General features: G+C 56.2%; 1 protein-coding gene across 4 annotated transcripts; it reads right to left on the bottom strand.

Annotated features, from left to right (window-relative positions):
* Nucleotides 1-369: 369 nt before the first annotated feature.
* On the bottom strand, nt 370-22,711 carry UNC13D (unc-13 homolog D). Of its 4 annotated transcripts, none has more exons than XM_074847690.1 (32): nt 22,664-22,711; nt 15,286-15,318; nt 14,906-15,013; nt 14,458-14,517; nt 14,130-14,196; nt 13,868-14,045; nt 13,468-13,512; nt 12,976-13,044; nt 12,709-12,778; nt 12,274-12,378; nt 11,844-11,936; nt 11,510-11,613; nt 11,128-11,245; nt 10,416-10,540; nt 10,087-10,177; nt 9,737-9,793; nt 9,226-9,323; nt 8,953-9,004; nt 8,497-8,627; nt 8,056-8,176; nt 7,329-7,472; nt 7,057-7,155; nt 6,423-6,629; nt 6,189-6,257; nt 5,796-5,875; nt 5,453-5,558; nt 5,310-5,381; nt 5,097-5,180; nt 4,687-4,807; nt 3,991-4,114; nt 3,415-3,620; nt 370-3,313 (listed from the first exon to the last, which is right to left on the bottom strand). In XM_074847690.1, the coding sequence occupies exons 2-32, from the start codon at nt 15,316-15,318 to the stop codon at nt 3,207-3,209; spliced, it is 3,144 nt and encodes a 1,047-aa protein (XP_074703791.1). In that variant the 5' UTR covers nt 22,664-22,711; the 3' UTR covers nt 370-3,206. The 4 variants fall into 4 exon arrangements, with proteins under 4 accessions (XP_074703791.1, XP_074703790.1, XP_074703788.1 ...); XM_074847689.1 differs by lacking the exon at nt 22,664-22,711 and adding an exon at nt 20,901-20,922; XM_074847687.1 differs by lacking the exon at nt 22,664-22,711 and adding an exon at nt 17,389-17,491.
* Between the last annotated feature and the right edge of the window lie 992 nt (nt 22,712-23,703).

Here is a 23,703-nt window from a genome sequence, read left to right on the forward strand (position 1 = left end):
ATCATCTCCATGGCCAGTTTTGCCTTCACCCTTTGACATGGCCAAGAATAATTTCTTCCTGAGCTCCCTTCTGGATCAAGCCCCTTTTTTCCAGGGGGTTGCCCTTCACCTTTATGATCGAGGTGCAATGGAAGAGGGAGAGAGTCAATGCAATGTGGTTAGGCGTGGCAGAAATTTTTTTGAAATGGCAAAACCACAGAGCAAAAAGCATTTTTATCACCCAGATTCTTGGTCTGGACAAGAATTTATCTCCTGCAAGAGCCAGGCTGGGCAGAGGTGAGCTCTGCCTGCGCCTGTGTGCTCGTGCAGCTTCAGGGGATATGAACATTTCATGCATTGGCACCCAACAGAATATGCCTTAGATATGGATTCAGGAATTACCTTTTATTTTTGGTCTAATTAATGCTTCAGAGATGCATCAACCACTTGCCCTTAGTCCAATCACAACAAGAATCTGAATCACTCCATTTATATGCCAGATAATTAGTAACGCAATAAAATGGGAAGACATAAGTGCCTGCCCCCTTCCTTCTTGTGTTGCAGCAATCTGTCTGTGTCAGGGCTCTTCACCAGGATGATGATGACGGGGATTTCTTCCTCCTCAGTCTTGCATTTGCTAGGAGCTGGGTTTGTGTGCTTCAAGCCATATATTTTAATGCTTAGGCTGTTCTGGTCCATGGGGTTAGTTATGCTCTGATTGTTTAAAGTTTATTAGTCCTTCTCTGATTTCTTTTGGGGTGAGACCCACATAACTGCCCAGAGCTGAGCAAAAATTAAGCTAAAACACCTTGGATAATACAGCTCAAACAACCTCAAAACAGAGGTTAGTCCGTGCCACCTGCTCACTGGGACATGCTGCAGTGAGGACAGCCTGGGTGATGGTCTGCCCAGAGCACGTTAGAGCACAACAATTTTTAAACATACAGCTAAAAATAAGCTAAAACCACGTTCAAGCCTGCAGCCCCATACAGCTAAGCCTTGCAATAAAGCACGAGGCCGATTGCGAGCGGGTGCCAACACCAGGTCAGGTGCAGAGCAGAGGCATGGGGGTTCCTCTCTCTCCCCAGGAGCAGTAGTGACAGCCCGGCTGAAATGACACCCTGGGACAGCGTCTGATCCGCAAGCAGGGACCCTTCTCTGGAAATGTTTCTCTGCAGAGCTACAAGGGGGGACTGAAACAAGTGGTTTAAGCCAGCAAATGGCTTCCTTGTGAGCGAGCAGCGCTTTAATCCCTCCTGCTGTGGCTTCGATTGAGCCTGGCCATGTCACACAGATACCAAAGGAGCTTTTTTCCCCCTGCCCCCACCCCATCCTCGCATGGAGGGCTTGACCTGAACTGACCCAGTGGTTGCTCTGCCCACTGAGAAAGCAGCTGGTGCTCAGACACTTGGGAGGGTGATGCTTTTAATTCCCCGGGGCATGGCAGCTCCCAGGGGCCTGCTGGAGCTCAAACACAGCTGCCCCCTTGCAGGGTCAAGGCAGAGGAAGCTCCAGATATAAATTAGTAATAATTACAGCTAAAACAACCCCCCAAAACCCAGCAAATAGCCACTGCCTGCCCTGCTGGGCATTTTTCCTGTTACACCTGGGTCACCCCACATGTGATGCACCCTTCGGAGTTGCCCACCACTGTGTGTTGTAGCCAGAGGGACCCATGTCCGTGGCCCAGGCTGGGGGCAACGCCAGGGACCTGCCCACTGTGTCTGGGCTCTCGGCAGCCTGAAGCGCCGCGTGGTTTGGCTGACGAGGCTGCGATGCTTTTTATTGCTGCCCAGGCTCCAGCAAGCTTCCAAGCTCCCTCAGCTCCAGCAGGCACCCCCAGGTGAATTCGATTGGTGGTAAAATACAAAAACATATTTTTAAAAAGAAAAAAGAAAACAAATGAACCAAAAAAACCCCACAAAGCCTGACTGGCTACACAGGGAGGTGTCAGTTCTGGAGCTGGCAGTGCCAGGCTGGGCAGGGATCGTTCCTGCTCCCAGACCCTCTCACCCAGCCCCGAGGACACACATATCTGCCCAGGGCCCTTTTTTCATCACCAGCTGCTGATCCTGAAAGACTTTTGCCGTGCCTGAGCCAGACTTAGGCCTTTCGTGTGTCTTGTCAGGCTCTTTCACAGGCCCAAACCCGGCTCCATGGGCAGGTTGACGCGCACTGGCTGTGCTGCGTGCTCAGCCCTGCCTGTCTCCAGCACCACTGGGCAGCGGCAGCTTTCCCAGCCGTTTGATTTCTACCTCGGTGGAGGTGCTATTTTGCAATGGCCTATAACTCAAAGTAATGCTACCCTATTCCCTGCAGAGAGAAACAGCTCGGCCAAGCCCTGGCCGAAGCCTCAGCTGCCTGCAGGGACCAGCCAAAGCTGGGAGAGGAGAATGAGGCAGCTGCCAGTGCCAGCCACTGCCACGCTGGTGCTGCTGGTCCCTGGGCGAGGGACCCGGCTGCCTCCCAGTGCCAGCACAGCTCCTCGCCAGCGGTGCAGGACTCAGCACCATCCCAGCTCCCCATCCTGTTTCCAACAGGAAACTTGAACAAAACCACTCATGTGCCAGCTCCTCCTGCTGAAATCCTGCAGTCAGCTGCCCCTTCCCAGCTTAACCCCATGCAAGGGGACAGCCGCCACCATACCCCAAATGCCATGTCCCACCCCTCTGCTCTGCTGCCACAGCTGCTCCCGGCGCAGGGCCATTGCCCCAAAGCACTCCCTGCACAGACTCAGCCCATGCATCAGCACTGTTGCTTTTAATTTAAAATAAGAGGCTTATCCACAAGAAAAAAAAAAAAAAAAAAAGGCAGGTTTGGCCATGGGTTGTCCCCACCCCAAATAAGTGACGATGCATTTGCATTGCCCTGACGCAGTGTTGCAGACAGGAGGGTTGAGGACACAGCCAGCAGATGTGGCACCGGCAGTGACAAGCGAATGGGGGACAGGCAGGGACAACCACACACTTTCACATCCCCCGTGTAGTGTTGCTAGTCCAGACAGGCAAAGAAATCCCCTGAAATACCATGTGCCCACCCTCCCCAGCCCCACAGAACATTGCTACCTGAAGTTGGGGGTGAGATGGGTGCTGGGAGGTGGTGGGGGGCACAGGGACCCCCTCTGTCCCCCCGGCCCTTGTGGATGGCAACGGCTCCAGCACTGGCAAAACTGCTGGGGTCCCAGTGGCTGGACACCCTCATTTCGGGACCCTCTTCCTCCACCTCCCTCACTCTGTCTCCTTGGACTGCTTGGCTCGTTGCTTGCGAAGCTTAACAAAGGCCTGAGCCTCTTTGTCCCCTTTCCTGGACTCCAGCAGCCGGAGGATCTCATCTCCTGCCAGAGAGGAGAGGAGTGATGGTGGGAGATGCTCATCACAGCCCCCTCCCCACACCATGGGGCTGGCGGGGGCTCAGCCCAGCTGCAGCACCACATACCAGTGGGTTTGGGGTGGGTGAGGGGGAGGCGGGTCTGGGGCACCCGTCCTGTGTCAGCCTGGTCCTCATCAGCGTCAAGGCCGGGCAGGTGGCAGAGGGGGAAAAAGGCTTCGCCCTCCAGGTCGTTGGCCCCCAGCGTGTCGTAGTCAAACACAGTCAGCAGCAGGCAGGCCCCCTCCTGCCGGCACTTCTCAGGGGGGATCAAACTGCAGGGGGACAGGATGCAGGGGACGGTCACGTCCCAACCCCTCGGTCCCAAAATTCAACCTTCCCTCCAGGGACCAAACAGGCTTCCCCAGAGTGGGAAGCCACCCCCCCCCCGCCACCGCACTGACCCCAACCCCTTCAAAGCACAGGGCCCCGGCACAACCCCACACCAGCCTGCAGGACCCTGGTGTTTGGGGTGCCCCTACCCCAGCTCCCACCGTGGGACCTCACAGCTGAGCCCCCAGTGGGGTGCAGGGGGTGAAATCCCAGGGCAGGACCCAGTTCCTGAAGCAGCAGCCCCATAGCAGGGGGTTGGTTGAAGCATGGGGATTGGGACGGGGGGCCAGGGGGGTGTCAGCCCCTACATACAAGTCAAAGGCTTCGTCGAAGAGGGGGTGCAGCTCGTTCCTCTTGCACTGGGTAGTCCGGGCCACCACCTCGGGGAACTGGTGCCGGGGCTCCAGGGTGAGCTGGACAAAGGGGTCGCTCGAGCCTGGTGGGGTGCAGATGTCAGCCCCCTCCCACCGCCCCCTCTGCCCCAGCACAGCTGGCCGAGCCCAGCCAGGGTAGCTGGACAGATTGGGGTGGCTGGGGGGGTCAGGACACCCTCACCGCCACCCCCAGCCCAGCCCACGCTCTTGGGAGGGTGCCGGAACATCCCCAACCCTGCCCACACATCGATCGGCCACAGGTGGCTGCAAGAGGAGTGACCTCTCCTGGAGAGCTCCCCAAACAACAGCCAACCCGAGACACTCTCCCTTGTCACCCTGGCATATGTTTTTTGTCTGAGACATGGTGGAAAAAAGCTGGCTGCTGGCTTGTGCTGCAAACTGAAGGCAGTGGGATGTGGGCACAGGCCTGGTCCTGCCTGCCACATCCCGTTGGACCACGCTGGACCAGTGCAATAACCCTTCATCTTCCCCAAATCCACCTCTTTGGATGCAAAAGCGAATCAAGACAGAGTCCTGTTACACCAAGCACTGCCAGCATCTACTACCCAGGGGCATATCGGGGACAGAGGACAGGGGTCCTGGGGCGGTGGCTCCCCAGCCCACCCACACCCACCGTTGGAGTCCAACGGGATGAGGTTGACGGCGTTGAGCACTTCCACGCGGAGTTTCTGCTCCGAAGGGCGGTACAGCGCTTTGATTGTCACGGCCCCGTACTTCTCTGAGCTGGCGTCCAGCTGAGCAGTGGGGTACAAGAATAAGGGTGCTGCCTTTTGGCATGCTCGTGGAGGGGATGCCTGGGGTTTGTTGGAGGCTGAGCAGGAATTCTGAGGTACCAGGCGGGCGATGAGCATCCTCTGGGATGCAATTGAACCCACTGCTGAGGCAAAACCAGCCGCAACAGCCCCAGGACTGGGAGGGTGGTGGGGAAATCCCACGTTTCCACAGGCAGGCTGGGCCAGGCAGCCTCATGTGTGCAAGGATGGGATGTGGGAAGGGTCTGGGGGCACCATTCTGGCTCCCTACCTGCTGCTGGATCCTGTTGCTGAAGTATTTCTGGATGAGTTTGCGGCTGGTGGAGGAGCAGAGGGCAAGGTGGGTCTCCAGCGACTGCAGAGAGGATGAGAGGTGACGGTCAAGCACATGGATGAGTCTGCAGCCTGGGGATGCCCTCCCTGGAAAGCACCCAAAGGAAACCCTTGGGGACCCCCCCCATCCCCATCCCCATCCCCCCCATACCAGGAAGGCTGTGGTGTGGAGGGTCTCCAGTGGCAGCCCACAGCCCTCAGCGTAGAAGCACCGCTCCAGGCTCTGGGGAGAAGGATGCTGTTAGCTGGCATACAAACACCCATCCCTGCCGGGGACCCCCACCCCCCTGGTACCTTCAGGGCACAGTGCAGCTTCTTGTAGCACTGAGTCGAGGGGACCTGCTGCCCCGCAGCTGCCGACAGCACAGCCAAGGTGTGATGCCAGAGGAGAACGAGGAGGCTGTGGGGGTAACAGAGGAAGGTTGTGAGCAGGGGTCCAGGGAAGTGGGCTGGGGGATTTGGCCCTCAGCCAAGGGGCTTTGCAAAGCCCCAGAGTGAACTGGCTCATCCTGCTGGGCTGAGCAGCCAGCCCCAAAGCGGGATGTCCCTGAGCCCCGTGGGGCTGGGGGAACATTCCTGCTGAGGGCCGGTGATGCTGCTGGCATCTGCCATGGTGCATCCCCAGTGCCCTGGTCACCTTTTGAAGTTCTCCTGGACCAGATGCTCATTGAGATACTGCAGCTCCGACTCCAGGAACTTCATGAGTGGGATGATGGACTGCAGTGAGAGGAGAGAGGCATTGGGGAGGGCACAGTGGGAGAGGGGCAGAGAACTGTTGACTGGAGCCAGCAGGGCAGAGGGGGCGGTCCAGAGGAGCTCCTTCCCACAGTGAGGATATGGACAGGCTGTGCCTGGTCTGGTCCTGCTGCCGACATGGGCACCAAATGAAGCATATGAAGGTCTGGGCCCCATCACTGGTGTGGGGCAGGGAGAGGTGAGGAAGGGTGATGGGAGCCTCCACCAAGTAGGCAAGGGTTATTCACAGCTGCCTGAAAAAGATGGTCCAGGAGGGGCTGGGCCAGGTACTTACATCCTCAGGCTCCCGGGTATCATTGGAAGATGAGAGCTCCTGGATGTGTCTGGCAATGCCCTTTTCCAGCTGTCGGGGAGAAATGCATGGAGATACTTAGGCTTTGCCCTCTTCACCAGCTTCACATCCAGGTTCACCTTGTCTCCATCCCAGGAACATTACTCGCTCCAGGTCCCCTTAGGTGAAACCTCCCCACTTTGGGCCAGGGAAGAAGGGTCAGTGGCAGGTGGTCACCTTGGTGGCCAGGGCTTGCACCACATCCCGGACCTCATGGTCTAGGCAGGAGACAGCGCTGTCAAGCTGGTTGTGCAGCGTGTGCTGGATCTGCTGCTGGTCGATGACAGCCTCTGTGCGCTCCACCAGCTGCGCCCAGTCCAGCTGTGATGGCAGCTTCAGGATCAGCAGTCGCAGCTGCTTGATGTTGTTCACCACGACGCAGAGCTGGGAGAGGTGGGTCTGCTTCAAGGTGTCCCACACCCCCTGGTGCATCTCCTGCTGGCTCCATCCTCATCCCCATCCCAGCCCCATCTCCATCCCCATCCTCAACCTCATCCTCATCCCATCCCCATCCTCATCTCCATCTTCATACTCATTCTCATCCCCATCCCAAGCCCATCTCCATTTCCTTCCCCATCCCCATCCCCATCCCCATTCCCATTCCCATCCCACTCCCATCCCCATCCCCATCCCCATCCCCTGCTTACACCATTTCCCTCCTGATTTTCCAGGACTACAGATATCGGGGGCCAACTGATCCCCATGAAACCCAAACCCAGGATGTTGGCTGGGTGCTCTTCTCCCCCTCTGCTCCAAAACCACGGCCAAATCCTGCCTCTCCCTAAGCAGTGGACCCTGTCCCGATACCAACCCTGTTGGCCGCTTCACCCTCATTCTGCTCCCTCAGCGACAGAGCCTCAGCCCTCTCCTTGATGAGCCGGCAGTACATCAGGGCGATTTTGCACATGTCCTGCAGGATAGAGAAGATGACAACTGGTCTGAGCTGGGCAGCACAGGGACCACTGCAGTGCCAGGGGACCCCGCCACATCAGTGTGGGGCACTGTCCCCATTCATCAAGGCATGTCTCCAAGAGCAGGAGAGGAAACTCTGGCTGCTGATGCCTGAGGGCCCGGTGTACGAACCTCCACGAGCTTCACCATGATCATGAAGGCTTCCTCGGGGTCTGGCCAGTTGAGCTGCTGCCAGGTCTTTACGATCTGGGCGTAGCAGGTGGACAGGTCAACAGTGGACGTGCTGTGCTTGTTGTGCTCTCCAAAGGGCGTCAGCTGAGAGGGCAGAGAAAATAAATGCAACTTAGCTTGTAAGAGAGAAGAGATCCCAGACAGGAGAGCTGTTCCTTCACTTTGGGGGTCTGTGGCCCATCGTCAGCTCCATATGTCCCAATGTCATCACTTGGTCACTTTGGAGAGTGGAGGAGATGAGGATGGATGGAGCAGACTGAGCTACCTGCATCAGGCTGTCCATCCTCCAACCCAGCGTTGTTGGACCACACTGAAGAACAGAGTGAGGAGCCCATAGCCCCATGGCTGCCTCCCCTCCCCTCTTTCTAAAGGTCAGAAGCAAAGGGGATGCTCATAGCATGGCCAAATGCAGGCTCATCAGCTTGTCAGGCTGCCAGAGAGCAGAGAAGGAAGGGGCATGGGGATGCAGTGTGGGGCCAGGGTGGGATCAACTGGTCCAGGAAACCACATCCTTTGTGAGAGGGATTTGGGAGGGGAACCAGCCTGCTCCTGGGCTGCAAGAGGCACCTACGTGGTGGTCTCAATGCTGTGAGCCAGGCAGAGCAGCAAGGCATGGAGGAAGCCGGAGTGTAGCCAAAGCACAGAGATGTTCTCCTCCCCGGGTTACCTGGTCCATCTGGATGGCTCTCTGTGCCCTCTCCAGTGCAATGGTGTAGGCCTTCTGCAGCCACTGGGGCACAGCCTCCTTGAACCACTGGTGGAAATTGCTCAGAGCCAGAGGTCCATCCCTGTGAATGAAGGCAGCAGCTTCTCCAACCGCACAGCAACAGCACAGGACCATCATCCCTCCTTGCTCTCACATAGAAGAAACTGCCCTGAGCCAGAGGCCACACATAACACCATGCTAAGGAGAAACATCCCCTTGTCTGGAAGTTGAGATCTCCATCAACCCCACTCAGAAACAAGCCTGAAACCCTTCTGGTGATGCTCACATTGACATCAGACACCAACTGCCTGGTCTGTCTTGTGTGTAGTGAGGTAGGTGAATGGGAAGGATTTGGAGTTTCTCTCAATTAACTGCTCATTCCCTCGCTTCAGGGTTAGATACCTCTTTGGGAGGAAGTTCTTCATCCGATAGAGCTCCTGTAGGTTCATGTAGAGCTGGAAAAGGCTCTCAGCTGTGGGCTTGGACATGCTGCTGTCGACCTCATGCAGCTGCTCCTGGACGTGCTCCGCAACCTGGCAGTGGGCAAGAGAAGGGGGGGTGGCTGTTAGTGAGGGTCCAGCCAGGAAAGTTTGGTCTGCTGGGGGCTCTCTGGAGCCACGGGGTGAGGGTCAGCTCAGGGGACTCCTCTTCCTTTTGGGTGGCATTTCAGGAGATTCATTGGGTCAAGTAAGTAGATGATAGTCACTTCATGGGCATGCAAGGAAAGATGGAGAGTTTCCCTGGCTTGCTCCCTTTCCAGGCTTGCAACAACCAGTTGTCACCTGAAGGGTGGCCAAAAACCTCAGCAGCGTTTTAGACCTTACTCCTGCGAGTGCAGAGAAGCCCAGGCTTGCTCACCAGGCTCTCCAGCTCCAGGTAGGCAATGGAGAAGAGATTCAACTTCAAGGTGCTGCAAGAGAGAAACGTGGAGTCAGGAGCCTGTCAACCCCAGCCCAGCAAACCCTCCCAGGCCATGCCCTTACGGCAAGGACAGTACAGCTCTAAGAGGCAGAGATGGGACCACAGATGCTGTCTGTGAAGCCCAAGAGCCAAGGAGTGAGGCATCAAAGTGACCTGCTGCTCGTGACCCCAGAGAAGTTGGATGAGGGGGGATCAAGTTCTGAAACCTACCTGATGAAGAATTTATTCCAGATTTTCTGGCACTGCTGGAGATCTCCTATCACCTCCACGAGGAGTCTTGACAAGGCTTTGCCATTCTCCTCCATGCTCTACAAAGGAAGGAACAGCTTATTTTGGATGCTCAGTGATTCTGAGATGACCTGGGCTCTGTTCTGATCCATTTTGTTTCTATGATTTGTTCTCGTGGGGTAGCAATCTATCATTAGGAGCACCAAGAAGTTGTTGGTAACATCCACTGTCATCCTATGCTTACATGGCTGGGCTGGGGGCCACCTCCTGTTCTCCTGAGCACTGCACCAAGGCCTTAAGCTTCAACACACCTCAGTGGCCGCAGGTAACATGGCTCATGGTATTTTTAAGCTGAAAACCCAAATGCCTTGACTGCATCAAAAAAAATGAAGAAGCTTCATCTCAGTCTTGTCTTCCCATGCCCTCGGGCCTCCCACCTCAAGCCTGGGAAATTGCTTCTTATAATGTCAGAGATGCAGAGATGGGAACTGACCTTCACCATGGGCTTGAGGTGCTGCTTCTCCATGTGAAACCACTCCGTCGTGCCTGACTGCAAGAGAGGAGTCCTGGTGAGATGTCAGGGAAGCAGGAGGAGCAAAGCCAGCTCTGTCACCCCCTTCATTCTCACTGTCCCCTGAGTGTGGTCAGGACCCAGCTCCATGTGGTGGGAACCACAGGCTGGGACCACCAACTTGAAGAGGGGCGGGTATTTTCCCTCCTGCCACGGTGGTGTGTGTGGCTTTGCTGTGGTGTGGGCACTGGGCAAGGGATGGATGGGAGGGGAGAGCTGGGGCGTCCCACCTCCCCAGGGCTGAGGAGGGTGAGACCCCCGGTCCCCACTACCTTCAGTGCCATGGAGACCATCTGGGGGAGATCAGGGCTGAGCATGCACAGCTCATGGAAAGCTTTCATTTTGCACATCTGGACCAGGACCCTGCAAAGCGAGACCCTCGAGTGAAACCAGCACCAGCCCATCAGAAACAGCCACCTCTCCCCGCAGAGACCCTACCCAAACAGACCTTCCCTCCCAACAACATCCCCAGGGGGAGCCCAGGAGGAGGGACAGGCCAGGGCAAGTGTCACAACAGCCTAGAAGGGGGCAGAAAGGGCTCAGGTGAGTTTTTGTTCAGCCATATGGCCCCACGCACAGCCGACACCAGTGCTCGACTCACCGGAGCAGGGACTGGAGCCTCTCTGTGGACCTCGGGACAGAGAGGGGGAAAATGATGCGGTACCTCCGGATGAGGGAGATCCCATAAGTCAGCAAGGACTGGAAGGACTCAGCCAGCTCTGCTTTCTGGGGAGAAGGAGGAAAACATGTGCTGTCCGCCTCAGCGGGGGACAGAGATGCTGGCAGGACTGTGGCACCATGGTGGAAGGAGCTGGTGGCTCCTGTTCCTTTCTAGCCTTCTCCAGGGATGGGAAAACCCCCTGATGTCTTGGGTAGCTGAGCTTGAGCTTAAACCTTTTTTCTATGCATGAAAAATCTGGAGTCTCAGCATGGTGCTGGGATGCCTTTGGAAAACAGGTGGGGAAATTAGGAATGGGGTCATATTTAAGTTTTGTAGAGGGTGTGATTGACTTGATAGCAGCTATGGAGGAGGGGGATGCTGGTGCAAAGGGTAAGGGTTTCTCTGTGGAGAGGGGGAATAAACCCCCAGGGTAAAGGGGCTCCCTGACCCGTGGGTTGTCCTGGTCCCTGTGTCTGGTTCTCCCCAGAGACCCTCCAGCTGCCCTGGCACCCCTGTATCCCATAAGCTCCTGCTCTTCCTGGAACACAGGGAGGGAAACAGCCTGGGGAGCTGGGAGGAGAGGCTCGGGGTAGGGTACACAGGGCACGTTTCCCTGATCTCTGCCCCCCATGTGGTGCCGGAGCCCTCTCACCTGCTCTGGCCTCAGGCGCTCCTGCACCCACTGGTACTCGATGCTGGTGATCTGGTGGAGCAGGCAGTTGCTGTTGAACTCGAGGCTCTGGTAGAGCTTGCTGTACGCCAGCCACTGCCTGGGGAGGAGGGAGAGGCTTTACTGAACCCTCGGGGGTTGGGGGGCACCCAAGAGACAGCACAGGGCTCCCCACACCACAGCTACAGCTGGGATTGCAGGGGGAGGACCTGGGTCTCCCGGTGTTGCTCAGGGCAGGGAGCAATACCAGCCACACTGAGCTCATGGGAGAGACCAGCTGCAGTCAGATGGCCCCAGGGAAGGTGTCGGGGCCCTTGACCCCCACCAATGCTGCATTGTGGCTCCCTGGGCATGGGCTACTCACGCCATGACCTGGTGGAAGTCAGAGAGATCCTTCTGCGTGGCGTGCAGGTACAGCACGGTGCTGGCGTGTTGGCTCAGCTCCCCATCCCAGGAAATGCTGCCGGCCTGTGAGGATGCAAAAGGAGGGTGACATGTCCTGGAGTAAGCTGGGCTCAGTGAGGAGGGGGACTGGCAGCAGAGTGGGGTGTGTTTGCAGGGCCACAGGAGGAATGGGTGCCCCATGAGGATGCCAGGCACAGGCAGACATCATCATAACCCTCCTCCCCATCACACTACACCAATGGAAGCCCTCACCCTACGCGAGCTGCTGGGGGGCTGCTTCTCCCCCTCGGTACCTGGTGCTGAAGGATCTCATAGGACACCAGCTGCTGCAGGAGGTGGCGATGGACAGTGTAGCTCGGCTGTGTCCGGCTGCTCGTGGTGGCCCTCTGAAAAGACACAAGGCATAGAAGCAATAACCATAATTTGCCCGAACACACAGGAATGCAGGCAGAGAGTGGGGACACAGGAACCCCAAAAGCATGGGGCCGGAGAGTCCTGTCTGAAGCCAAGCCAAGGGGTGCAGGAGCACTAGAAGCAAGGCCCCCCATGCTGGCATGGAGCTCAGGGGAGAGTCAAGCAGGTTTCCAGCACATGCAAACCCTGGTGCCGGCACCTCTGGCCCTGGGACAGGGATCTGTGATCCAGGATAGGCCCCAAGGGACAGGCAGCTGCCCCGTCCTGCCAGGGCAATGGACAGGGACCCCCTTCCCCGTTCCCTCCTACCTTCTTGTGAGTCAGCAGGAACTGCAGGTGACACTGTCCCCGGTTGGGGTATGTCTCCGTCCGTGGCTCCAGCTGGTACCACCGGTCATCCCAGCAGTGCAGATCCTGCACACACAGAGATGGGGTGAGGCCTCAGGCAGCCTTCCCAGGGGAGGGATCCTGCTCAGGTCCCACTGCATTTACGGGGCAGAAAGATGCTGTCTTGTGTAACTATAATATTTGATTGAAAAAAAGATATATAACGACCAAGCAAACATGTTGGACTGGCCAGGGCACCTGTCATCAAGCTGGAGGACCTGGCATTAATTTGCAGCTCTGAGCCAGGATCCTGGGTGAGCCTGGTGCTGACACAGGGCTAGATCCTGCTCAGACCCCACGAGGTTTAACTGGCGCCTGGGGAGTCACTTGGAGGAGAGGATGCACCGTGGCACTCACCTTCAGGCGAAGGACCACGTTCCCCAGGAAATCATCCTGCCCTTTGTCTTTGCGAGCATCTTTAAAGATCCTGAAAGGCACAAATGAAGGAGGGGGTGAAAAAGTTTCCTGTAGCCATGACCCAGCTGCAGTTGGGGCGAAGAAGGGTGACACAGACCTGAGGTCCTCCCTCCCTCCTTCCAAAGGTGGTTTTTAAAATCCAGCAGGAAAATAAGCATTTTCCAAACCCTCTTTCTCAGCAGCCGTTAGGGCCATGCCAGCACCAACCGTTTGAGGCCATGGAGGTCCGTCAGCTCCCCCAGCTTGTGCCGCACTGACTCCACCACGTCCGAGTCCCTGCAAGGGTGGGTAGTGAAACCCACCGCCGGGGAAAGGAGGAAATTCAGGCAATTGCAAAACAGTTCAGGGAGCTGCAATGACGGCAGAGAAGGGAAGGTGCTGGGCGGGGGAATGTGTCGGGACTGAGATCACCCCCAAAATTGGATGTCCAGCCAAAATCTGCAAGTATGTGACTTCTTTCCATAAACAAAATCAGGGCTCAGGGTCAGCCCTGCCTGGGCAAAGCCAGTCTGGGATCTCTGCTCATGCTGGTCACATCCTGCACTGTGCACTGCTCCAGCAGAAAGTGATGGGGAAAGGGGTCCCCAGCTGGTTTCTAAAGGGTGCAGGTTGAAGGATCACCCCAGGGACCCTACCAGGAAGCAGGACCCTGATCAGGGCCAGGGATTGGGGTCACTGGCTCGGGGTGTTGCTGCTCACCACATGTCCAGGTGGAAGCTGGCCGTCTCCATGTCTTCAAACTCCCTGCAAGGCACCAGCAGGATGCTGTTACTTGAGCAGCATCCGAGGGACCAGCAGCAAGCAGGCAGGACAGCTGGGCATTGCAGGCAGGTGGCTCCTCCCTGGGAGAGACCCCAACCACCCCACACAGCCTGGGAAGTGGTGGGAGAGACCCGAGGGAGGGATTTTTGCCACAGTTTATTTTTTCACCTCCCTGGACCTGCTGCATGAGTTAGACCAGAAGCCTGGTAAACACGGTAAACCCCGGCAAAGCCCCAGCTCCTGGTTGGGGTGAGTAATGAACCCCTCCATCCACCCCCAAGAGCCCTGGGCACCCCCTGCAGCCCCAAATAAGCAAAGCCAACGGGTGGCAGATTACAGGATAAATGTCTCGTCCCACACTGGGCTGAGGGTCTGGCTTATGACTTGTGTGCGATGGATCTGGTCTTCGGGGATGAGGTCTTTGACCACAGCCTTCATCCGCTTCTTGTGGTCGGGGTGGGCCGGTTCCTGGCTCTTGGTCTCGATGCCCAGCAGGCAGTACGGGTCACTGAACCCTGCGAGGGTAGAGGTGTGCAAGTTGCTGTCGGGAGCAGCAGCTGTCCCTTCTCTGACTGGGACACCCACCCATCTCCACTTACCACTGACGTCTTTACCCAAAATCCCCTTGGCTTCCTTCACGGTTGCTTTCAGGCAAAAAATTGGGCTCTGTAAGAAAAGAAACAAACAAAAAAATTGCTTAATGTGGGGTTACCAACCCCACAAAGAAGGATGGGGCTTGAGAAGGATTGCATCATCAGCTGCTGCTCGTGCCAGCAAACAGCTCCTGAGCAACTCCCTCAGCACAGCCTGGAGCACACCATACCCCAAACACGGGGGCTGGGAGGCACCGCAGCTCCCCAGCACCATCCCAATATGGGGACCCCCCTCGGCTGCAACATACTGGGGAGATGTCATCTTGCTGCATACCTCCAGTTCCTTGACTTGCTGCATGATGATGCTGTGCTCCTCTGCATCCATGCCGAAAGCCTGTTGTAGATATCATGGTCAGTAACGGATGCTGCCCTGTTAACAGCGGCTGGAGAGCAGCCAGGGGCTTCCCTCTGCTCCCCAGGAGCCAGCTGCAGCTCGAGGGGAGAGGAGAAGAGCAGAGCCCAGCAGAAGGGCTGGTGACCAGCTGAAAGCTCTCAAGGGAGAGCTTTCTTCCCACCACCCCAAGCCTAAGATAAATAATTCCCCCTAAGGTTAATATTTCCCAGCCACAAGCTGTTCCAGCCCTCCAGCTGGATGCCGCTGCTATGTCTTTTAAGACGCTTGCTGAGAGCTCCTTTCAAGTGCTCCCCATCTCCTTTAGCCAGGAGGGTGGACATATCAGGGGACATGTTTTGGGGACCCCGCTGGGGAGGTGGGGACCCACCTTTTGCACGTAGGCATAGAGTTCCTGGGAGTCTGCAACATGGTGGTGCTCAGGCTTGCCCAGGCGGTGCCGGATGGTGTAGAGGACCTCCTCATAGAGCAGGGCCAGCTGCAGGGGGACAACCAACACCTCGTGTGGGACCAGGCCAGCGGGGACATGCTCCGTGCATCCCCTGGAATTAGCGGGGCATCCCTTCCCGCCAGCCCCCCAAGCTCCCTGCCTGTCCCTGTCACCCGCTTCCCAGCATCCAGCGCTGCCTTGCCACCACCAGCTGTCCCTGGCGAGCATCTTTGGGAGCTCAGCCATGTCCCCAAGCCCCAGCAGTGCTGCCACCCCCTCCTGTGCCACCAAGGGAGACTGTGGCAGAGCCACACTCATACCTCTTGCTTGGAAAACCTGTGGGACAGATCCATCTAGAGAAAGAAGAGAAGCAGAGAGGTTTCCCATCAGGTCTTGTAGTAGAGCATGATTTTAGGACGAAACTGCAGGCAAGCAGGGCTGGGCAGAGGTGGCATCACCCACAGCCCATTGGGAAGGGATGCCCCAAAGGATGCCATGAGACCCCACAAACGCCCCACGGCCGGTGGACCACTTCTTCCATCACCCACCAGTGGGCAGCAAGGGGTCTTCACCAGCAAGCCCCGTTATTTGATAGCAACAGCAATTTGGGGTGACTCATAGGAGGCTTGAAAAGCCAGCCAGCCATGTCTCACCCCACAGAGCTTCTTGCTGACCAGGCCAGGCCCAGCAGGACGAGGCTGGAGAGCAAACTAGCCAAGGGAGAGGGCAGGTGGCCAAAGCACAGCGGGGAGCTGCAGGCTGGGCAAGGCAGCAATGGGCAAGGAGCCACCAAAAAGCCATCGGGATTCATGACTGGCAGAAAGAAAAATGAGCACTGCTGCAATGGTGCATTGCTCATCGTTGAGCTGAAGGTCCATTCCCCACTTGAAGGATGACCAGCAATAGCATTTACTTTCTAAAAGACAATTGAATTAAAATGGTGCCACGCGACGAGGCACAGCCCCAGCACTGGCTGAGGGGGTCCTGCTGCCCTCGCAGCCCCTGTTGACCCCCACCTCAAACGTCACTTCGCACTCATCCTGGATCCACATGGGTCCAGCTGGGAGATCAAACCACCACTACCAAAAATACCCTTTTCCCTGACAATCCCCAGCTCTCACTCCCTGTTCTCTCCCCGACGCTGAGGCTGAGACTGTCCTGCATCTGCTTCTCTAACCACGGTCTGGATTCTGCCACCACCACGGCTGAGCAACTCATTCCTGCTGTGAGGCCTGGCTGGGTGACGGTGACTTTGCCACTGTCACAAGCCGGGTGACGCAGCCAGAGGGAGGGGAACCGGTGACCCTGCACCATCCGTTACAGCTCCCAGTGCTGGAGCCTCTGGGAGTCCGAGGGAGTGACGCCATAAAATATAATGGAAAAGTTTGAAACAAGTTTGGCCCTTTCTGTGCTGAGGGGCGTATGCCAAGCACAGTTCCATCACCCCGCTCAGTCAAGGCAGAGCCTACCTGTGGGGCAGCCCAGGCCCCAGAATGACCTTAGGATCCCCCTAATAGGAAAAAAAACCCAGCCCAGGCTGAAACATTAGCATTTGCTTATGGCAAATCTGTGGCTGGCATGATCCCCCAGTCATCTGGTCTAAATTCAACTCTTCCACCCTCGTGCTTAGCCATATGCGCATGGGACTGGTTAAGCTAAAGCTGAGCTGAGCCACCAGGATGTGTTTACTGATGTTAATCCCCACATCAAGAGCCCAGCTCAAATCCAGGAGCAGTGCTTAAATCCAGGTCTGGATACAGCCACCAGCATCCCTCCCACCCTGCTAGCTGTGGCAGTGTCACTGGTGCGGGATGCCAGCTTGGCTGCAGGGATGGTGACACTTGGGAGGAAGGACAAGTCCTGGGGGGGGGAGGACTCATACAGGGAGTCCACCATGGGGAATCATTCCTGCATGCTCCCAGCAGCACCAGGCTGAGCACGCAGAGCTGTGAGTCCCATCTCCATGGGGGCACACACAGGGACACCGTCTGCCCGGCCACTGCAGAGGAAGTCAGTTGGGTTGGGCTGGCCAAGAGCAGGACTTTGGGAGATCTGCTGGCAGCGGGGAGCCCAGAGGGGCTGTTTGATGCTGGGAAGCTGTAGCCAAGCTAAGAGGGGACCCTCAGTGCCAGCACAGAGCTGCAGCTGATCCCATTACACAGCCCTCAGGTGCACGTTTACACGGGTGTGGTAGCCCCACAGCCCCATCCCCATGCCTTGCTTGCCCTTGCCAAGCATCCTGGCTGGGACAGGGACCTGGCCATGTTTCTCTCATTCCCCTTTTACAGCCTCAGCACCCAGCTCTGCACCCTGGGGTCCCCTGGGCACAGCCAGCCTGACCCCCTCCTTGGGCTCATCGCACCCCAAACACCCTCCCCAGTCCCAAACACACTCTTCAGCCCCCCAAGGTCAAGGCCACCTACCTCGGGGCTCTCCTCCCTGGGGAGAGTCCCCATGGGGGTCTCGCCAGCAGCATCCATCTCAGGGAGAGGCTCAGCGTGGGACAGGGGAGCGGCTGCAGCTCTGCCTGCCGCTGCTGCCTCTTCCCCTCACTCACGTGTTCAAAGGAAACCACAGACCTTATCTCGCCGTGACCATTTTAACAAGCGGAAACACACGCAGGCCTCCTTCAAGAGCAGCATGGGAACGCAGGCGCCAAGGCCCTGCTTCCCACCACCCTGTCCTGCGTGAGCAGCCCCTGGGCCATGGGGACTTCATGGCACAGACGGGACAGGGGCAAAAGAAAGGTGTCACATCCAGTCCCTGCTATTATTTATGAGCAAGGAATTGGGAGCAAGTGGACAGAAATAGTCCTGAGAAGGCAAAGCCCAGCAGGGAAAAGGGTGATGGGAAGGATGGGTGGGGGCAGCATGGAGGATATGGGCTCTGATGTGTATTTGGGATCCATGTGCCCTGGAAGCACAGACAGGGGCTCTGCAGAAGTCACCTTCAGCCCCGGGGTATGGAGGGGATATGAAAACCAGTGCAAAAGCTGCAGGGTGGGAAATCCCTGCGGCACCCCAGCACGTTGGACAAGGTTGGGCTGAGAACTGATGCAGCCAGCGCACATGCCGGGGATGGCACCGGGAAAGGGTGCGGAGCCTTTTTCCCAAACAGGATGTCCAGGCAGAGCTGGTTACTGAGAAAAAAAGCAGCAGGAAACGGAGTTAAAAACTTGTGCTCTACTGTCAGCTTTCATTCTTGTAAACACTTTATCTGATTGCAACTGGCAAGGCAGTTGCCTATCACAGACTGGCAGCAGCACCCTCCCCTCTAAGATCCCTATCGAAACGCCTGAGCTGATGGCAAACAGGGAGGGAGGGAGGGAAGGCACAGGTGGGCACCAGGACAAGCCACAGGAGATGGCCAAGAGAAGAGCTGGGTTGCTGCTGGATGTCTAACGTACTTACATGCACAGCTAAGAGCACCCTCGGGCTTGGAGGGGCTGCTGAGCTGTGCAAGCATTTGATGCTCAGCAGACAGACCCACAGCCCAGGGAAGGACATCAGCCTGTGCTCAAGACTTGCATGTCACTGCTGGGGCTGCTGAGGAGCCACAGGCTCTGTGAAGCAGGACTGGGACCACAGCTGATGCTGCGCTCTCCATCAAGGGGAGTTTTTGTCTTTCCAGCCTTCCTATTTCCAGCCCCCAGACACTCTGGAAGCCGTAAACAAGGATGCTTCAGATGCGACTCAGGGGCAGAGGCTCTACATCGGGTTCAGTGGTGCTGTGCAGCCTGGAAGGATTTCTGATTAATCCAAACAGGAAACCATGACCATGGAAACTGCACAGGAAAGTTTGTGCCCTTAACTACCATATGAGACATGGTGAAGAGCTGACTCCAATAGCACAGAGGTACCCTGCCGCATGCTGGCTCGAACCAGGGCTGCAAAGAGCTGCGGGAGGATGCTGGCAGCAGCATCTCTGTGAGAGGACATGGGGGGAGGCAGGCAGCCAGTCCCTTTCATCCTTGCAATCATCTAGTCCTTTAATTAAGGCAGGTTGCACTGTTTCAGCCGCTTTAAGAGACACACAACTTCCCTTTGCCCTGAAACACTGTAGGAGCAAAAGGGGTTCTCTGGTGCTGGGGGACCAGGAGGTGGGGAAAGGGCTGGTGGTGTTGACAGTGGTTTTCTTTATCCAGGTCAGCCAGCACAGGACTGGGGCTGTGAGGGGCTGCACAGCACACACACAGTGAGTTCCCAGAGATGGGGCTGGGGGTGTGTGTGTGTGTGTGTGTGCTGAGCTAATCTACAGAATAAAAATCCAGAGATACAGCGAGGCACTGAAAAGCTGAAATCCATCTCTGCTCTCACAGCGATCATCCAGCCTCATCCCTTGAGGTCTGAAAAAAGCTGCTCGTTACACTTCTGCTCTCTCCCATGTCAGGAGGGCTCTTTTGTAACTGTCCCCAGGCACCAGCGCAGTAGCCCCAAGGAACTGGGCTGCAGCATCACTTCCTCTGGGCTTCCCAGTTTGGCAGTGGAGCCGCATGCCCCATGCCCGGTGAGGGTGCCCTCCTTTACTGGCAGAGGTGCTCAGAGGTGCTCACCCAGCCCTGCCAGCCTTGACTTTAACCAGCCTAGCACTTGCTTCACCTTGGGCAAAGAGTTTAAAAGCATCCCCTCCCTTGCTGATGGCTATTTCTATTCTGCATCCCTCTCCCTTGACACACACAAATGCTGTTTATTGATCTGGGACATTAGCACCGTGCTCCACTGCAAAATGTTGTCAGTGGGAAGTAGAGATGTAAAATGCACAATGGCATTTGAAAGTGATTGCTGTCATCTTTGCTTTTAGCTTTGATTGCAAAAGCAAAATCTGGCCTAGCAAAGAGCAACCACTGAGATAAAGGCAGGACGCGGACTCAGCATCCCCGAGCTGCTCACACCTTTTGCTGCTTCTTGCCAACAAAAAGTAACAGGGGTCGAAGAAATGTCTCTTACCTCAACAGCACAGAGAGAACAACTGCTAAGAGTTGAGTTAAACCTCAAATCCACCTCCCTTCTCCTCGTAACGCTGAAGAAATAAAGTCCACTGCAATCATAAATATTGCTAAGCATCAGGCAATCATTCTCCAGCCAGGAGCCGGTGGCTGTGCTGGGGTTTTGCAGGGTTTAGAAAGAAGAAGTTCACCTTCAGTATGGACATGTCTGTTAAAAAGCACTTTCCCTGAAAGTTCCCCAGCTGATCACTGCATCGCTTGTGGCTGGAAATGCTCAGGCAGAGCCCGGCAGGGTGGGCAGCACATGTCTCCCATCAGAGGCCAACATGATCTGTGCATGGTTTTGAGCCTCTGCGTGTGCAAAGGGAGAGTTATCTGGTGATCCTGCTTCATTAAGAGCAAATAGCCTTTTTTCCCCTGGGTTTTACCAGCAGCCACCTGCTCCACAAAATACCAATGACAAAAATCACTGAGCTCACACATCTCATCGTATTTGAACCTTGAATTAATCCTCGTCCAGGAAACAATAAGAAAAGTCCTAAAAGCTGCTCCAGAATTAGCACAGATTTCTGCTTAGTAGAGACAATCCCAATAAACTCCATGCCCCAAACCTGCAGGCAAGCAGCAAAACATCCCAGACACCCCAAGCCAGGAGCTGCAAAAGGACTTTGTTTTCCAAAGGGAGTGGGTCAGCATTCCCCAAAATAGCCCTCCCTCTCCACAACATGAGCCTTCCTCCCAAAATAACTAGCCAGGGGCATGTACCATACACATGCACAATATAGAGTGAACCCTTCCATCCCTTTTAAGAACAACTCATCTGAAAGGAAAACCCTTTCCCTTGTGCACAGGGTTATAGGTGCTGCTGAGAGACCAGCTCTCCAAAGAACAAGTGTTATCACCCTCTTTAAAGGGTATCATCTTCCCTTTAAAGGAAAACTTGGTATGAAAGGACCCTCTACAAGCATTAACAGCAGTTTATCTCCCTACCTCTCAGCTTGATAATCCTGGAGCTGCAGCCTGCCCTCACTCTTATCTCAATCTCTCGTCTGGAAATGGGCAAATAGTCAAAAAATTGATTTCAACATGTCCCTCCCTCACTTCTCCTTTTAAACACGGGGTCCAATGACTCTGCAAAACCAGGCTGTGCCTGCCAGAGTTTGGCAAGGCATACAGTGAAAACCCAGTGCAGAGGAGATGAAGGTGATTTCAAAACGAGATCAGGGACAGTTGTGCTCAGCTGGGGCACCCTCCCAGGGACCTGCAGGTGCTGCGTGCTCTGGGACCAGCGATTTGATATCCAGGAGGGATGTCAGCCAGTTCACTTCCTTGTCTACTGCGGGGCCTGCTAGTTATTTCTGCCCTAAACCTACATCTTTTCTTCCACAGGCTCTCCTGAGTGCTTTGAGTGCACCTAGCAAAAAGCAGTGGTACCTGGGAAGGATGCGGGGTGACACACAGCCCCCCCACCCCATTTGGGATATCTTAGAAGGCAAACCTTGTCCTTCTGGGAAGAGCAAAGGGGACTTCCAGCCACCTACGTGGGGTTGTGAAAGCTGCGTTTCCCCCTGGAGCCCGAGCAGGAGCACAGGTTTGGTGCAAGAGCGTGTGAGGATGACTCCGTCCACGCTGCCCGCGAGGCAGTCAGCACCCCGGTCACCCTGGGGGGTCTTCACCAGCCAGCCCCAGCCCCAGCCCCTCCGGAGGAAGCACCACTGTGATGCCAAGCTCTGCCCACCGCTGCGTGGAGCTGGCTGGGTCCCGAAGGGGAAAGCACGGCGTGTCCTGCCCACCCTGACCCCACTTCCCTGCTGTCCCCCTGGGGCCCAGAGCACAGGGCTGACCTGTCCGGACACCACCCCCACTCAAATGCTGCATCTGGCTGCCTGCGTGCATGCACAAGGCAGGGGGAGAGCACAGCCCCCCCCCGGGCTTGTCCTTTGGAAGATCAAAAACTTCATGTATTGACCTGGATGCCATTTGTTTGGCTTGGGGCACCCTGTGACAGATTTAAAACATTTTCTCCATCACTGCCATGTGCTATGTGTATGCAGCAAATATTTCATCCACCTCCCTCTCCCGGTGAGATGAATTCAGTGTCAGACACTGGATTTATCATCCCTTCTCAGCAGGGTCGGGACAGCGGCTGCTCTCACTGCAGGGACAAGAAAGGGGGGACACAAATGTCAAGGCCATTTCATCTGCTGGTCTCGGGCACTGAGTTCAGAGCAGCAGGACCTTCAGCACATGTGTGAGCCAAGGAGGGACCAGGGTAGGTGCTTGTGAAGGTGAAAGAACTTGGGGCTGACACCTGGGTACCAGACATGCCCCATGGTGCATATTAAGCACCTTCGTGCCTATCCTGGAGCACACATGCCAAATTACTGACCGGCTTCAGCACCAAAATGGTCCCTCCCTGTTTTTTCTGCTGCCACCTCTCCCCATACGTGTGTCAAAGCCCCCTGAGGAGCCCACCAAGCCCCGTGGAGCCACACACTTGGACGACAGGAGGAAGCTGCAGGACTGAACCCCCCCCCACTGCCCCCGGATCCCAGACCAACATGCCAAAACACTGAATATTATTGCAGCCGATCTTGTCGTGGGGAGGGACACCATGTCCCAAGCAGAACCCAACCCTTATGGAGCAAAGTACATGGAGGAGGAGGAGAGACTGAACTCGAGCAAGGGAAAGGAAAGGTTTAGAAAGATGGGATTTGCTGAACTGAGCTCACGCATGGAGCCCAAGCTGATACCTTTTGCTCCAGTATCTGGACGCTGAAGGAAATGCGTAGGAAATGGCAGGCGGGTGGCTGGGAGGAGGCAGCAGAGATGGATCTCGGTCCGTTTCACCCTGAAGTGTGAGATCCAGCACCCCCCGTCGGCAGGTACGAGTCCCCGCTCCTGCTCGCTGCTACGTGGGTCTCTTCACATCCCGTTGTGGCCTCTCTCAGCGGCACAGTGACAGCCCTTGAGCAAGGAGGGTGCTGAAATACCGGTTTCCAGTTCAGTCTCATGATGGCAGCTCTTTGAGCTGACTCACGTAGGAGAGCAGACGGGTGAGTAATACCCGGTACGGCTGCAAAGAAACCCCTTGCCTAAAACAAAGATCTGTGCCCTACACGTCCCAGCATTTCCTACCAACCCACAAAAACCCACTTTTGTCACTTGGGCTTACTTGTACAGCCTTAAACCTGAAACTACCTCTTGATCACAGCCCATCTTAGCAAAACCCATCTTCTAATACCAACCTGGCAGTTGCTTACAGCTGGAGGTGTCTGCGATGCGACTGCATCGGCCAAGGTGAGCCACTCGCTGGCGAGGGCTGGCCCCGCTCCGGCTGCTGTGGGAACAGCTGGGTCCGAACTTCACCCCACGCCTCCTGCCACCTCCAGCGGCGCTTGCGAAGGGAGCCAGCGCTGCAAGCTCATAAATCACAGTGTCCATCACGTGGCAGAGATGCAATTTGACCGTCTACTGCTCGGAGAGCAGTGGGAAGCCCTCGTGGTCCCCAAAGGAAGACACGCGCACGTACACAGGGCAGGCAGGCGCTGGGCAGGCTGGCTTAACCCCAGTCCCTATGACTGCTCAGCGCATCCCCCCAGCTACAAAGAAATTAATGCAAAATAATGATTTGGTTTATTTTTTTTCTTGGTAGTATGTCACACGAAGCAGAAATGCTCTAGGTAAAATCGGGGCAGAATGGTGTGGAGGAGGAGGAGGAGGGCTTGGTGTCTTCCTTCAGCTGGAGGCAATCCTGGGCAAGCACGCACACGCTCCATCCTTCCACAGTAAA

The sequence above is a fragment of the Strix aluco genome, chromosome 21 (genome assembly GCF_031877795.1).
Source record: "Strix aluco isolate bStrAlu1 chromosome 21, bStrAlu1.hap1, whole genome shotgun sequence".
NCBI classification, from domain to species: Eukaryota; Metazoa; Chordata; class Aves; order Strigiformes; family Strigidae; genus Strix; species Strix aluco.